The 13,059-nt window shown below is 43.6% G+C and overlaps 1 protein-coding gene across 3 annotated transcripts; it reads left to right on the top strand.

The window, feature by feature from the left end:
• Positions 1–1,582: 1,582 nt before the first annotated feature.
• On the top strand, positions 1,583–11,610 carry LOC308127905 (uncharacterized protein). 3 transcript variants are annotated; one of them, XM_080493312.1, is made up of 9 exons: positions 1,583–1,718; positions 4,299–4,411; positions 4,487–4,688; positions 4,765–5,038; positions 5,353–5,435; positions 5,511–5,657; positions 5,974–6,073; positions 8,356–9,774; positions 10,565–11,610. In XM_080493312.1, exons 2-9 carry the CDS (start codon positions 4,314–4,316, stop codon positions 10,570–10,572), a joined length of 2,331 nt encoding a protein of 776 aa, XP_080349438.1. In that variant the 5' UTR covers positions 1,583–1,718; positions 4,299–4,313; the 3' UTR covers positions 10,573–11,610. The 3 variants fall into 3 exon arrangements, with proteins under 3 accessions (XP_080349438.1, XP_080349440.1, XP_080349439.1); XM_080493314.1 differs by having other exon boundaries at positions 1,585–1,718; positions 5,514–5,657; XM_080493313.1 differs by having other exon boundaries at positions 1,589–1,718; positions 4,308–4,411.
• The last annotated feature ends 1,449 nt before the right edge of the window (positions 11,611–13,059 follow it).

The following is a 13,059-nucleotide window of genomic DNA, read 5'->3' as shown; positions in this document are numbered from 1 at the left end:
TATGTTGAATTCCTGCCATCTGCTGGACGAAACCCGGAAGTGCGCCTCAGCTGCTTTTTATTGTAGTCATAATAATTTATTCGAACAACTTCGCTGTTTGATTACATTAATTGAAGTTTCAATATCGTGAATAGGTTTATTTTAATGCATTTTTATGCTTATTGATATCTGAGTTGCTCAATAAAAATAATATACGCGGTGTAAGCGAAAAAAAACCTTATTTTTTTGTGTTCCTTTTTTTTTTTTTTTTTAAACTACATTGAATTGAAGTTTAAAATAACTTTTTTGTAGTTTACAGATTGTATTTTCTGTTTTATTCTAGAAGGTTGATTGGGCTATTTTTTTATTTATTTAATAAAAATAGAAGTTTTTTTTTTACTGTAAATAAAATAAAAGTCTTTTAAGTCTAGGAATAATAATCCAAAAATATTTTTTCTGAAAATGACTGCCGTTAATAAGATTCATTTCTATATTGTCTTTGACTCACTTTCTTGAACTGAAGCAAAAAATCCAAATACTTTCTCAGCAGTAAAAAGATTTTAGTTTTTTTGATTTATTGTTTTACTGGTTGTTCCAGATAAAAATTGCCGATCTTTCTGTGTGTTGCAGTCGCTTTTGGCATCAACAGGTCTTTGCGCGACGCCGGCACATGTTTGGTGGAGAGGTTCATTCTGCAGCTCGCTGAGACTTTCATTAGAGTCCACGTGGTGAATTTAGGAGCCCGGCTCAGAATGAGCTGCTGGAAAACAAAGTCTGGAGCTTCGGGATCCAAACTTCCTGAGTTTACAGTCGAGACGAGCGCGGAAACAAAGTCCTACTGCTGTCTTCTTCACTTCCCGTGGAAGGAACTGGGAAATAATCCCAGGTGGCCTGTCAACAAGTTTGTCCCTCGACCCCCAGCAGATAAAAGACACACGAGCATGTTTTCATCTGACTGGGAGAATATTCTGCTACGAGCAAACTTCATGAAGTAAATCAGATGTGCTTTTATTTGAAAATATAAAAAACATTTTTTAGAAAACAAAATTACTCCTAATAAAAGTTAAAACAGCTAAAAAGATTTAAGCAACTGAAAAGGAGAAAACAAAAGTGCAAATGAAACCTGGTGAAATGGCTTGAAAGTGCAAGAAAATGTCTGAAAGGGTAAAACAACCTAAATATCTTAAAAGGTCAAAATGGCAAAAAGTGATTAAAATGGCTAAAACTTCTAAAATCACAAAACAAAAATAACGACACAAAAACGTAAGCAACACCTAAACAAAGGAAAATATTTTAAAAAGCCAAAAGCGCTACCAAGGATAAAACGTTTAAAGGGACCTTTGACTGTTTCAGCAGTCATAACTATTGTCATGGCAACCGGCACAAACGCTCGGCGCGCGTGGAGTCGACGCAAACGTCAACAAAACAACAACAAAAAGATGAACGTCTACTGGAATGATTGCGGTCGGAACCGGAGCGAATGTCTTGAACAAACTGGTTCAGCGGGTTGACGCGTCCGTGCAGACACACACTCCACCCTGTTCCCGCGAAGCGCACACACACACACACACACACACACCCACACCCACACCCACACCCACACACACACACACACGGTCACATGACGGGCGTAGGTGTGGCAGGACCGTCTGCTGAAGAGGGATTACAGAGGACAGGAGCCCGTCCATTCAGAGCCCAGGGGACAGCAGCAGGGGGACCATGTGAACAGAGAATCACAGGTGAGTGTAGACGGCTACAGGTGTATTGTGTGTATGTGTATGTGTGTGTGTGTCTGTGTGTGTGTGTGTGTGTGTGTGTGTGTGTTGGAGCATTGTGTCTGCATGTTGCAGTGTGAGCAGGAGCAAACCCACTAATCCTTCTTAGTGCAGAAACACAGTAAGCTCATTTACTGTCTCTGGAACATGGCAGACACTCGTGGCTTTCTCACCGCAAAGGAAATCAAACGTTCTTCAGGAAGGTCTCCCAACTCTGTGGCAGACGTTTAAACCAACGTTTTCTACCACTCCTCCGTCCAGTTCATCCCAAAGCAGCTCGGTGGGGTTTAAGTCTGGAGGCTGCGCTTGTCACAACATGATTTCAACTCACCATCTTCTTTTTTGGGTCATTATCTCGCTGTCGGATGAAATCCTGACCAACACTCTTCATCCCAAAGGGCTGTACGGTGACCACATGGTACCAGAGGTTAATGCAGACGTCCAGGTTCCCTCTCGCTCTGTACAAGTGTGACAGACAGAACAGACGGGACTGAAAAAGTTCTGAAATGTACATTATTTTTCAGTCAAACTTACTTTTGTTTAACCCCTGGAAGTTTTATATTGATATGTAAAACTAAATATACAGATTGTTATGTAACATGAGATATTTTACTGTTTTTACTACTTCAATGAGGCACACGTATAAAGATCAAATAAAAGGAATAACATTTGCTAAATGAAAAATGTCTTGATGAATTATTGATTACTTGTTATTATATCTATTTTAAAATTGAATTAAATGTCCCCCCAATCATGTTAGATTTATTTTTTTGTTTAATTTTGGGTCAAATAAACTATAAATGGATATAGGATATGTACATATTAAGAAATAACAGATTATTTTTCTAAAATCCCACATCATTTTTTTGCTGTGAATGTCATCAAATCAACAAAGTTAGGTTTTAAGACGTAAAAAAAAAAAGGTAATTAAATTAGTTTTAAGAAGAGCACCCTTTAACACCGCCTCTGTCACCTAATGGGGAAAACTCCCCCTTTTTCTGTCTGGATTTAGGAAATAATCAGCTAAAAATAGTGATTACAGTTTCAATAGAGTATTTAGAAGCTGACCATCTCTATATTCATCTTTAATTGTATCGTTTTATCGATTTAATGCTCAAAATCTCTAAGACATTATCAAAAACGAGCTTTTGTAGTTCTAAACCGCGGGGTTGACTGGGAGTTGTAGTTTTTAATCAAACTATACTTTGATCGCGGGATTCAGGACTTGAAACACGTTATCAGGTACACTTTTCACTTAATATGTAATCTGAATGAACTATTTTAGTCAACGACAGCTTGCATATATCTTATATTGTATCATTTAATCGATTTGATGCGAATATTCTCAATCTAAATCTCCCAACAAACATTAGCATTTGTAATTATCAGCCATGCAGGTTGATAGGACATCATACAACACTTTGCTCGCTGGAATTCGGCTTTCAACACGTTTTAGAGTACACTTTTTATATATTACCCCGTTTAAAAAAAATGTTCATCAATATTAGGTCATATTTGTTATTTTTACCTGGGTAATTCTTGAACTTTAGGTGAGTAAATCCCGAAAAGTGATTGAACGTTTGTAGCGCTGAGCCGCGATGGCTGATGGGACTTGTAGTTTTTAATAATTGCTGGGCTCTGGGCTTGATACACGTTTTTGGGTACACGTTTAACTGAATGTGATTATTTTAATCAACAATGGCTTACATTTCTCTTTTATTTTATCATTTATTTAAAAGAAATTAAAAATATATATTCTTTAAAAACCCACCAAGTTAGCGTTTGTAGTATTCTCGCGCTGGGGTTGATGGGACTTGTAGTTTTCATCAATTAAGGACTTGAAACACTTTTTCAGGTATGTTTTACCTTAATCCGTGACTTTTAAATGACCGTATTAGCTCGTGTTTGAATTCTTATTTTTGTGTTTCGCGAAGTTACTTTTCCTGGTTAAATAAAGGTTAATGTAAAAGTTGAGGTGGGAATTTGTTAAACAGTGACGCTAAACGTTAGGAGAGGTTACTAACTAACCTGTGTACTGTGAGGACACGTGATATCAACGTTTGTGAGCCTTTTCTGGTCTTTAAATCGTCACAAAATGCCTGAAAATATCATTTAAACCATCAGATGCCACTTGATTTCACAATCAACGACCAGAAAATCCAGTTTAAATGTAATTTATAGGTTCATGTTGTGGAATACGATCATGGATTTAATGATGATGAATGATTCAAACCAACCATTTTATTTTAGTCAGCAGATTAAAAACACTGATCCATGTAATGTGATCAGGCACTGAAACCATAGAAAAGTCATTTGATGCTACATGTAATGTTTACAAAGTGGGAAGAGTCTAGTTTTATTAGCAAAAGAAATAAAAGTGTCCACACTGTGTAATTTGACACCCGCCTCATTGTGTTTCGGGCTTTTGCGTCTCCTCGGTTTGTCAAGATTAGGTTGTTAAACACCCAAGACAACCGGAGGAAGAAGTGGGCGTGAGCATTGGTGTTTGTGTACAGAAAGTTGAGCATCTTCCGTGCTTGTCAGGAGGTTCAGGTGACGATGGAGCAGGACGAGCGGGTGGATCCCCTGGAGACGGATCACTCTCTGTGCGTGGTTCTGCCCGGAGGCCTGGAGAAGACCGTCACCGTCCACGGCAGGTAGGCCCTTGTATCCTGTGTGTCTTTGTGTCTCAGCTCGGCCAGCGTTGGTCTGATCTTTTCTCGTCCCGGCAGTAAACCAGTGATGGACTTCCTGGTGACTCTGTGCGCCACTTACCACCTGAACCCTTCGGACTACACGGCGGAGGCTCTGTCGGCCGACAACAACACCATCAGCTTCCAGGCCAACTCCCCCATGGGCCTGCTGGAAGCGGAGAAGCTCGTCCTGAAGCCCAAAGGGGCGGAGGAGAAGCCGAAGAGGCCGTACGTGCCCGAGGTAACGAGCGATGCTCCGCTGGCGTCGGCGACTTTGGAGGAAGAAGCGTGAGATTGAAAGAAGCGTGTGCTTACAGGCGACGGTGCGTCTGCTGATCAACTACAACAAGTCCCACAAGACGGTGGTCCGTGTGAGTCCCCGGCTGCCGCTGGAGCTGCTGCTGCCGGCCGTCTGCCACAAGTGCGAGTTCCAGGTGGAGAGCACGGTTCTGCTGCGGGACGCCGGGTCCGAAGAGCCACTGGACCTCGCCAAGACCTTGAACCAGCTCGGCCTGAGGGAGGTATTCGCCAGGGACACGGCCGCTCCGGGGCGGGGAACCCCCGAAACGCCACCCGGGAGCGCCGGCGCAGGTGGGAGTCATGTTGTTATTCTCTTAATGTGGTTGTATACTTGATATATTTGCACAGACAGAAGAGTTCAACGCCCTGAATCCTGCTTCTGATTGGCTCAGGTACTGATAGGACTCAGTGTAAAGCTTCATTTTCTCATCTAATGAGGCAGATTTAAAAGATTTTTCATATTTTTTTGATGAGAGCTGCCATTGCCAAAGTAAGCGACACAGAAAAACACATTTTAAATTTTTTTTTTTTTTAAGTTGGACTTTTTTCAGTCACCGATTTGACTGCATGAAAATGAGAATAAAATAAAAGTTGACCGCCATCAGAGCCGCCGCGGAGGGAGAAGAAGCAGAAGGAGAACTCGGGGTTCTTCAGTCTGTTCCGGAGGAGGAAGAAGAAACAGGAAGTGGTACGTTGTTGGTGGAACGCGGCCGAACAAACGCCGTTCCCGCTCGTTCCTCACCTCGGTTCCTCACCCCGACAGAAGCAGCCGCCCGGCGCTGCCGCCATGTTCTCGTGCAGCACGCTGCCCGCCGACCTGCCCAAGAAGAGGCGGGCGCCGCCGCCGCCCCCCGCCATGACGCCGTCGCTCAGCATGCCCAATAACCTCAGCAGCTGCCACCTCACTCAGGTTTATTCCTTTTCCCTCCATTTCTGTTAAAGTTCCAGCTTTTGTGATCCAAAAACAAGAAATGGTGAATAAAGTAAATAGGAAGTAGATTCAATACTCGTTAAAGATTAGAAAGAAATCAGATTTTATTAAATATAATATTTAGATTTTTGTATTTTTATGACTTCTTTGAGTGACTAATCGTATAGAAATATTATCAAAAACATGGTTTTATATCAAATACTGAGATGCTTATTTGATGTGATTCTAATTAGATGTTAATAATTTCGACGTGTTGCATGAACGTGTGTTCAGAATGTTGACTTTCTTTCTGCAGAGGTCCGGAGACTCGACCCTGAGGAACACCAAGAGAAGAGCTCCGCCTCCTCCGTGTGCGAGTCCACTGCATGAGCTGCAGACTCACGCCGACGTCACAGGTATGGAAATATAAATGGAGAACAGGATCTTTTAAAGGGTTTCAGTCCAAATTCAGGAGGTTTTATGTTTGTTTTTTTTAAACTCTGGACTCTTCAGATGGTTTCAGTCTTGGTCGCGCCACGTCAAGACAGATTGGAGCTAAATCAAGATTAAAGTGTCAAAGTCGATGCCGTCACACGGAGGATTTAGCAGTTAAATCCAGCGCAAAATGCAGCTTTTGTCAGGCGGGCAGTTTCACCCCGTTGGGGGCAGTTTCACCCCGTTGGGGGCAGTTAAAGTGAGCCAGAGGCTTCAGTCTGGTCCAACCTCAATCCAAACAATATTCAAACTCCTCAAGTTTTTCTTGAAGGTTTTCTGGAAGTTTTCAAACTAAAGTACTTTGGCGCCTCTTTGTATTTGCCGTCATGATGTTCATATATGAGTTGAGACGTTCTGGTTGTAAAACCACTCCCAGCTTTTTTGTGCTCCTGCTTCCAGGCTGACTGAGATCTGCTGCTGCCTCCTTTCCCTCCTCTTCCTCCTCCTCCTCCTCCTCCTCTTCCTCCTCCCCGTGGTAGTGGCTTCTCTGGAGGCTTCACTGCTCCTGGACACTTCTGGGTCTTATTTTCTAAAGCGTGTGAACGGATCTGTACTTTAACTTCTTTCAGTTATAGTTTGAATTAATAACGGATCAGACTCGGTCCTGACAAATGTTCATGTTTTTCTTTTAAGACTTTCAAATCATTTTTTAATTTTCCTTCAATCTCCTTTTTGCATTATTATCATTATTATCTTTTATTTTTTTAATTGTCACATTTCTGCTCCAATAAAACAACTCTACTTGAATTCATTGATTCATTGATTTTTTTTTTGTTTTTCTTCTAAAGCATCTTGAGATGTTAAGAGCATCCAGGTGAATTTTTTTATTTATTTTTGATTTTTTTGTGGACTTTTCTTGTGTTGTGGTTCAGACTGAAGGAGGATCAGGTAAGTCTCTCCTCGCTGTCGGCGCTTCGTCCCGTTTTCTTACCGGGAGATCCTCTCAAGCCGTGCCAGAGCGTGGAGGAGTGTGGAAACTTCCATTTCCAGGTCGGCCCGCGGAGACTGGAGGTTTGAGCCGAGCCCCCGGGCCCCCGAGCCTCCGGGCCCCCGAGCCCCTGGGCCCCCGGGCCTCTGAGCTGCAGTCTGGGCTCTGCTGCCGGTTCCTGATCGCTCAGATCAACTTACTTTCTCTTTGCATTGGGCTTCTTTCTTCTTCCCCTCAGTCCTGACCAGCCCTCCTCATCCTCCTCCTCCTCCAAGCATCCCTTCAGCATGATGCTGCCGCCACCGTGCAGGCTTCCGCATACTAGCAGCTCTACGTTAGAAAGACTTCATACATTTTTCTGTGGTGCAGCGTTCCGGAGACGCTCACATTCACAAATACATGAAGAACAAGGAAAATCATTGGGTAAAAAAAATAAATAAATAACCTCATGGAAGATTTCATCATGTAAAATCTAATTTTAACTTATTTCTGTTCAATATGTTACTATTTATTATTATTATTTATTATTACTATTTACAATATGTCCCTTTAAAAGCTTATTTTCTTTAGGAATTCAACCTGCAACATTAAATGTTTTACTAAAAATATATTTAAATATATGTCTCGTTGTAATGTTACAATTATACAGTCATGTTAACGTGTTTTGAATATGTTGCCTTTTAATGTAAAAGTTTTTAGAATATAATGTAAAATATATCTAAAGTGAACTCCGTCAGATTTCTGAAAATACTTTCTTACTGGCTCTATTGTCCAGATTTATCATCTATTTTAAAAGATTTGTATTTTTTATAGTGTTTTTATATTTTGAAAATACAGATTTAGTCTTTATTCGTCTAAAAACTACTCGATGTCAAATGACTATTTCTGATATTGCGTCTTTACTTCTGACATTTTGGCTTTAGAAACAAGCTGCTGTTTAGTTTTAATCTTCTTTTTTTTTTTTAACCCAAACAAACAAAGAAACTCCTGTTTCTTTCATGAATGTAGAAAAAAGCTAAACTAGTTTTGTGGAACAGAAATATTTTCTCCAAGTTGTTTCAGTAAAGTAAAAAAAAGACTGATGATGGTTTATTTCACTTTTATTTCTAGAGCAAAAATAAAACATTTGGTGTATTCTAATGTTTGTCGGTTTATTTTTGATTTAAAGTTTTATAATCAAGGAGATTTTCCTCGAGGTTTTTCTGAGTTGTTGATAAAGTTTGGCGTTGTCGTGGTCGGATGCCGCTGGTTGCTAAGGTTGTGTTGTTTCTCCAGTGTCTGTGGGCTCCTCCAACACGCTGAAGTCACTGAGAGAACGTGACGACTCATCATCGCCGTCGTCTCCACTTCCTGCTCGGCCGCTCTCGTCCTCGCGCTCGTCGCTGAATCTCCTCCACCAGGCCGCGGACTCGTGTCTGCCGGCGTTCCGCGGTAAAGACCTCTCCGACGCCCGCGCCGCTCTGGCCAAGGTCCTGACCTCCTCCGTTTCCAAAGGGACCCTCATGAGGCGCTTGAGGAAGCTGCAGCACGGTTCCCCGTTCATGTCCGCCGCGCCCAAGAGCTCGGGGAACGGCGTCTTCTGCTCGGAGTTTGAGTCCGTCTTCACGTCGGACCTCCCGACCGAAAGCGAGTGGGAGGATCCGACGGAGAGGCGGGGCCTGACCACCTTCAAGGTGGTTCCCCCGAAGAGAGCCAACCCACCCGACACGGCCGTGAGCCCAGAGGTTCCACCAGAGGGAACTGCTCCAAACTCGGACCCGGAGGCCAAGGACATCCCGAGCTGCTCTGACGGATCGGAAGTCGAAGTAGCTCCGTCCAGTCCAGAAGCGCTCGCGTCTTCCTCGCCGCCTCGCCAGGATCCAGACCATCACAACTGTCCTGACTCGCCTCAGTCGCAGGAAGAGAAGCAGCCCGACGACTCGTACCAGGAGGAACACGGCGGCGGCGAAGTACTGGGTCGCACCGAGGACCAAACCCACTCGTACCAAACCCACTCGTACCAGGAGGAACCCGGCGACGGCGGCGGCGAAGGACTGGGTCGCACCGAGGACCAAACCCACTCGTACCTGGAGGAACCCGGCGACGGCGGCAAAGGACTGGGTCGCACCGAGGACCAGACCCACTCGTACCTGGAGGAACCCGCCGACGGCGGCAAAGGACTGGGTCGCACCGAGGGCCAAACCGAGTCGTACCTGGAGGAACCCGCCGACGGCAGCGAAGGACTGGGTCGCACCGAGGACCAGACCCACTCGTACCTGGAGGAACCCGCCGACGGCGGCAAAGGACTGGGTCGCACCGAGGACCAAACCGACTCGGCGCACCAGGAGGAACCTGACCTCAGTGTCGACTTAGAACGATGTAGTTTTCATACAGTTGAAGAAAAGGCTCAAGAAGAAGAGGTGAGCTTCCCTGATCCTCCTCCGCCCGTTTTCTTTGAAGACTCCTCGGAGGAGAAGGACGGCGCTGAACCAACAACCGAACCGAGGAGTCCGACCTGGAACGGACGCTGCGAGGCCCCGGAGGCCGAGTCGACTTCGGCCGGCCCCAGACGCTCCCAGAGCGCCTCGGCGCCGTCCAGGTTCGCCCAGGCGGTGGCGAGCGCCGTGCTCAGGGCCCGGCGGCTCAGTCACAGTAAAGGTTCCAGACCTGGAGCGTCCGGCGGAGCGTCGCCGCCCAGATCCACCTTCCAGTACGGTGAGCTGGCTTTTCGACGAGAGTTCTGGTAGCGTCCAACTTGTAGTTGTCACAGTTTGTCAGTTTGCCAAGAACTTCAAATATCACATTTGGATAATTTTGCAACTAAACATGTAGAAATATCTGCAATTCGGAGTAATTAACTCCTCAACTCATCCATGTTAATTATCAGCTGTTGGTGAAATGTGTTTTTTAAAAGGCGACAATTTTTGGGTGGAGTTGATGCCATTTCAGTAACTTTTAGATTTTATAGTCATTTTTGCATTTGTTCATTTCATCAGTAATGTTTACACCTATTTTGTGTCTTAAATTAGGGCGACACAATATCTCCAAATTTTCCTATCACATAAAAAATGTCATGAATTGTGGATTTCTTTTTTAAATATCTTGTGTTGAAACAAAAATTATATGGGAAAAAAATGAATTATAAATATATTTGTAATTATATAATGTTTCTATGTGAAATATGTGACAGAATTTATGTGTAATATTAAATAAAATCCCCCAAATTCCTTTTGATTTCACCTGCAATGTTGAACTTTTTACTATATTAATGTAAAATATGGTACAATATGTTAAATATAATTATAGTAAGACGGAAAAATCCTAAATATGGAATCTGTAAGTGTACTCTTGTTGCAATATCTAAAAATCTGAGTTCATTTTGACGTCCATTACATATTGTACCAAAGAGGAATTAGACCAGCGTTTCGTTTTCACTTCATCTCAGTGGCTTTTTGTGTTTTCCTGCTCAGATTCTGAATTTCTCTCCTTGTCCCTGTGTCTTCAGGTGCCTGACATCAGATTCAACATGTGACCGGTAAATGACCTGTAAAGGTCAGTGGAACCGTTTCCCAGAACCGTGAGGGATTTTTTTTTTTGGTTTTGTTCTTCTACCAAATCTGTGTGTTTTTATCTTTAAGTTGAGTATTGGGAGTTTTTCCTTTGTGCCAAACGTTCGGGACGTTTCTCCCTCGCCGTCCCCGTCTCCTTTTCTTTCCCTTCAGCGTGTGCCGAGACCGACGCGACCCTTTAATTTCCTCCGTAAGACGAACCAATCGATGGCTTTTGTTTTGTGTCTTGTACCCTTCAGACTATAAAGCTCTTTGCACCGTCTGCGGCTGCTCTGGTTTTTGGTCAGCAGGTGGCAGTAGAGCACTTCTCTTGGAACGACAAGCAGGAGCTCTGCTCTTTTATTAAGCAGATTTGAATACTGTGAAGATTTTTTATTTTTTTTCTTTCCTGTAGGGTCTCGAATCTCTATACTTTCCAGGGACATTCCCACAGTGAAGGTAAAAAAAAAATAAAAAATGGAAAAAGAATAAGAAAGAAGCTGAATATTAAGAATTTCCAGCAACAAAAAGGAAGCCTGCGTTTTCTGCCAAGCTTCCTGAATAAACTCGGTCCACTTTGCTCGCACTGTTATGTCTTTAACGGACCTCGGGGCGATGCTGCGCAGCTATACTCGGGTGCCAAAAAGAATCCTGCACGTATCGATCCGGCCGCGGCCTTGGAGGAGCGGCGATGTGAGGTAGAGGCCTCGCCAGAAGCGCCCGTGGCGAAAGCTCCTCGTCTGCCAGGCCCGGGCTGAGTGGGCTCGCTTCGAGACGTTTCCCTCCCTCGCCGGCGCTCCACCTGAGGAGGAAGAGAGGCGGGGGTGGGGGTGGGAGGGTGGGGGGTTTGCTGGTGGATGATGGGAGGTGACCGTTGACCCTGTCGTGTTTCCGCGGCGCTCCCCCCAGAGGGGGCGCCGGGCCCTCAAGGGCACCGCCGTGTCACACCGCCGTTGTCATGGAGAATGCCATTACCGCCCCTAAGGGAAACAGCCACCACTTTAAAAAAAAGAAAAAAGAAATATATATATAGAGCGAGAGAGAGCTTCTTTTTCTTTTCTTTTTTTTTCTCTCCCAAATCGGGAAGAGAAAAGAGAGAAGCTCTTTTCAAAGCAGCGATATCCAACGTAAATGACATCGCTGGCATTCTCCTCTTCTTGGTTGACTTTCAACCCAACGTTCCGTGTTACGAGACCGCGCTGTGATTTGGCCGAATGCGACACTGATGATCTGACCGTCAGGAATTTAGTAAACGTGGAACTAAAACGCTCCATTCTACTGCCTCAACAGAAACGATCCGAGAAGTCTTCCTTTATTTTCCTTCAAATTAAAGTAACTTTCTCTATCAACAAATTATATTCAAAATGATCTAAATGGAAATGTGACAAAATTGTTCCAGAAGTTTTCACACTTGAATAATTTTTTGTTTTTATCACTCTTGGTTAATTTCATTAACGGAGCCCAAACGAATCTTTAAAAACTGAGGCCTTGAAAACTTTTCTTGGTTCATAATAGAAATGGCAAAGTGGAAAAACTAAAGAATCAAATGAGTCTTTTCAACCAGACTCACATTTTCAAGTGATAGAATCAAGTAGAGATCATGTGTGGAATCCTCAACTCGTTCAGTATCGCCGCCGCGTGTTCAGAAAATAGCATGTGTAGCATCGCAGCATCTTTAGAAAATTAATACATTTAACAGAACACAGCAGCTTGTGGTTGAATAAATCCGTTTGGTGGAGCAGTACACATAAAAAAACATTTACATGAATTACATATTAACATTTTAATCGTAGCGGTTCATATATAAATAGACTGACTAGCATATGCAGCATAGCAGCGTCTGTGGGACATTTAACAAAGAAGCATATTTAGCAAAGTAGTTTAAATATTAAATTCAGCAGAGCAGCATATTCCAATATAAGTTTTTAGAATAGTACCCTTAGTGTAGCCGCTTAGCTAGCATTGCAACACCGCCACAACCATAAAAGTTTAGCGAAGTTCTTGCAGCCTACTTTAGATGCCTTTAAAACATTAATCTTCTCCACAACATTCTGTACGGCTCGACAATGAGCGTTTAAAAAAAATAAAAAATTCGGACTACGTGCCCAAAAATCTGGGCACTGGAATCGATAACCTAATAGCTGGCCCACACAAACGCTGCTAACGCTCGTTTATCATTTATTTATTCCTTCATCTCTTCATTCATCTCCATTTAGCTCTGCGTCTGAAGTCTCTGCCCGCTGGTTTGAAGGAGCCCACGGGCCGCTACCAGTCGGAATGCGATTATAAAAGTGCGGCCCGGGGCTAGCTGTGTGTGCGCGTAGCCCCGACGCTAATATATGTGTGTTTACACGGCACCTCCACGCCGGCTGGAAATAATCAATACGTGAATCACCCAAAGCAGCTCGCAGCTATTCTTTCCTTCCACCTTGGGAGCGCCATCCGTCAGGTC

Source organism: Lipophrys pholis (assembly GCF_963383615.2).
Source record: "Lipophrys pholis genome assembly, chromosome: 23".
NCBI classification, from domain to species: domain Eukaryota; kingdom Metazoa; phylum Chordata; class Actinopteri; order Blenniiformes; family Blenniidae; genus Lipophrys; species Lipophrys pholis.
The sequence above is the reverse complement of the archived record's forward strand: the minus strand, read 5'-3'. Positions and strand labels throughout refer to the sequence as shown.